The sequence below is a fragment of the Perkinsus marinus genome (assembly GCF_000006405.1).
Source record: "Perkinsus marinus ATCC 50983 genomic scaffold scf_1104296933698, whole genome shotgun sequence".
Classification (NCBI taxonomy): domain Eukaryota; phylum Perkinsozoa; order Perkinsida; family Perkinsidae; genus Perkinsus; species Perkinsus marinus.
This window is the reverse complement of record NW_003215060.1, coordinates 2,661-4,770: the sequence shown is the minus strand read 5'-3', so window position 1 is coordinate 4,770 and position 2,110 is coordinate 2,661. Positions and strand designations below refer to the sequence as shown.

Below are 2,110 nucleotides of genomic sequence, written 5' to 3'. Positions count from 1 at the left end.
AATTATCGCACTCCATACTTGAGAGTTATTCATTCTAAACCCATCTGGAACTCAGATCATGGGTGGCGGCAGCGGCGGCCGTTCCGCGTCTGTGAGGAGATACTTACAACCCATCATGATATGTATTGCACCACTACTTCAACATCAAGTCTTGCATCCAATCGTCAACTCGTAAGAAGAGAATCGCGAGCAGGGGATCTCATAGCATTTTCTACTATGGTACTACAAACGATGACAAGTTAATTATGAATAGTTCACGTGGTGATTACCGATCAGTATTGGCTGATACACATGTTGTAACGACGTTATGAGTACTCGAGACGGTAACACAACATGTAATGAAGATACTCGTATATTTGTATTACTCATGATGCACTTCCGGTGCAATGCTGAAAGGCGATGATGATAGTATAAGGTCCCTCACATAAACAATCTTTTTAACAGCATTAGTATGGCCCTCATTAAAGTTGAATTCGAATAATCTAGAGTCCGATATAGTGCTGCTGCTGTTGTTGCTACCATCTTGAAACTCTGACTCATCACGCAGTAGTGTATTCGCGACACAATCACCTTCCTTCTCCTCTTCGTCAGCGATCAAGTCAGATGATGATGATGCACCCAACCATTGTCGTATATCAATCCTAGCACGTTTAGTGTTATTAGGTAGCGGCGGCAGAAGTGAAGTATTAGGAAGATGTGGTAATGAGGATGACTCCATTATACCATCCTCTATATGAACACTTTTCCTTTTCTTCACCATTGATGATGATCCTTCCAAGTTAGAATCCTCCTTTGAATTGTTGCCCATTCTCACCTGATCGGCGGGAAATATTACTGCATATACTGCATCAGTCGCCATTACATTATCGATTTCCAATGGTCCACGAATGATCCTACCCTCAGCTAACTTAACATCATTAACTGTTATAAGATGATGATGATGCCTATCAACAACAGCACCATCATCATCATCCTTTTGACTTCTTCCTCGTCTGAAAATACCAGAGTGGTGATCCCCACCATTATCTCTAAGATATTCCAATCTCAGCTCACATCTCATTCCTCTTCATGATTACTATTGTTTGTAGACGATTAATTAACATGCCAATATTTCCTCTAGTCATCTCCATTAACATACTAACAGCTTTTGAATCAATCATCATCATGTAGTAATGAGGTCTTCTACTCTCATCATCATAATCATCATGACTCACCATCGCTACAGGAGATGTTTCTTTTCTCAATATATAATTGAGCCTAATCTGCAGAGATTATAATAATATAGATACGAACATATGATACTGATCCACATACTACCTGTAGTTTTGATAAGCTTATTGGTGGTATATTCAATGAGAGTGCTGATGATGAGTGCAATCTCTGTAAGGCTTCATCATCATCTCCATCATCGCAAGTATCATCACATATACACACAATCTACCAAATGATGATGATGATGATGCAAGATATGATGAAGAATGATTACTGGAAGTGTTTCGATAGTCTTATGGTAGCCACTTCTTCTCATGCTTGAGTATGCTCTACCACTCTTACTACTCTTCTTTGTTGTTGTTGATGTTGTATCACCCATACTTGATATACTTAGTATTAGATCGATATCACTTGGATCCATCTCATGTACCTTAGTAATGATGACTGTAGATAGTGGCCGCCGCCCCCGCCCCCGCCGTCGTAGTATGTAGTAGTATTACTATTACCTTATCAAGTAATAGTAATAATCGATTGTTAGCTGAATGAGTATTAATAAGACTAATGATAGTAGGTAATAATTACATGTGGTAGATGCGAGTAGAACAGCATTTTGAATCCTATTAATTATATTATTAGATGATGTTGGGATGGGATGATGATGGGATGATGACTGAATCTGGATAATAATAATAATAAGTGTTAGATGACGACCATGAGGAGGACGAGGACTGATGATGATGATGATGATGATGTTACTATAACCTGTATTATCTTTATACCAGCCTGTTGTGCACATACTCTTATAAGTGATGATTTACCACATCCTGGAGGCCCTGATAATAGTAATATCTAAGAGTTAACCTACTACTACTACTAGCCATAGTAGTAGTGGTAATAC

At 38.7% G+C, this 2,110-nt stretch overlaps 1 protein-coding gene across 1 annotated transcript; it reads right to left on the bottom strand.

Moving 5' to 3' along the window:
* Nucleotides 1-361: 361 nt before the first annotated feature.
* Nucleotides 362-1,130, bottom strand: Pmar_PMAR016519 (hypothetical protein; the record flags this gene model as incomplete). Its single annotated transcript, XM_002785147.1, has 3 exons — nucleotides 362-814; nucleotides 863-992; nucleotides 1,054-1,130. 3 exons carry the CDS (start codon nucleotides 1,128-1,130, stop codon nucleotides 362-364), a joined length of 660 nt encoding a protein of 219 aa, XP_002785193.1.
* Between the last annotated feature and the right edge of the window lie 980 nt (nucleotides 1,131-2,110).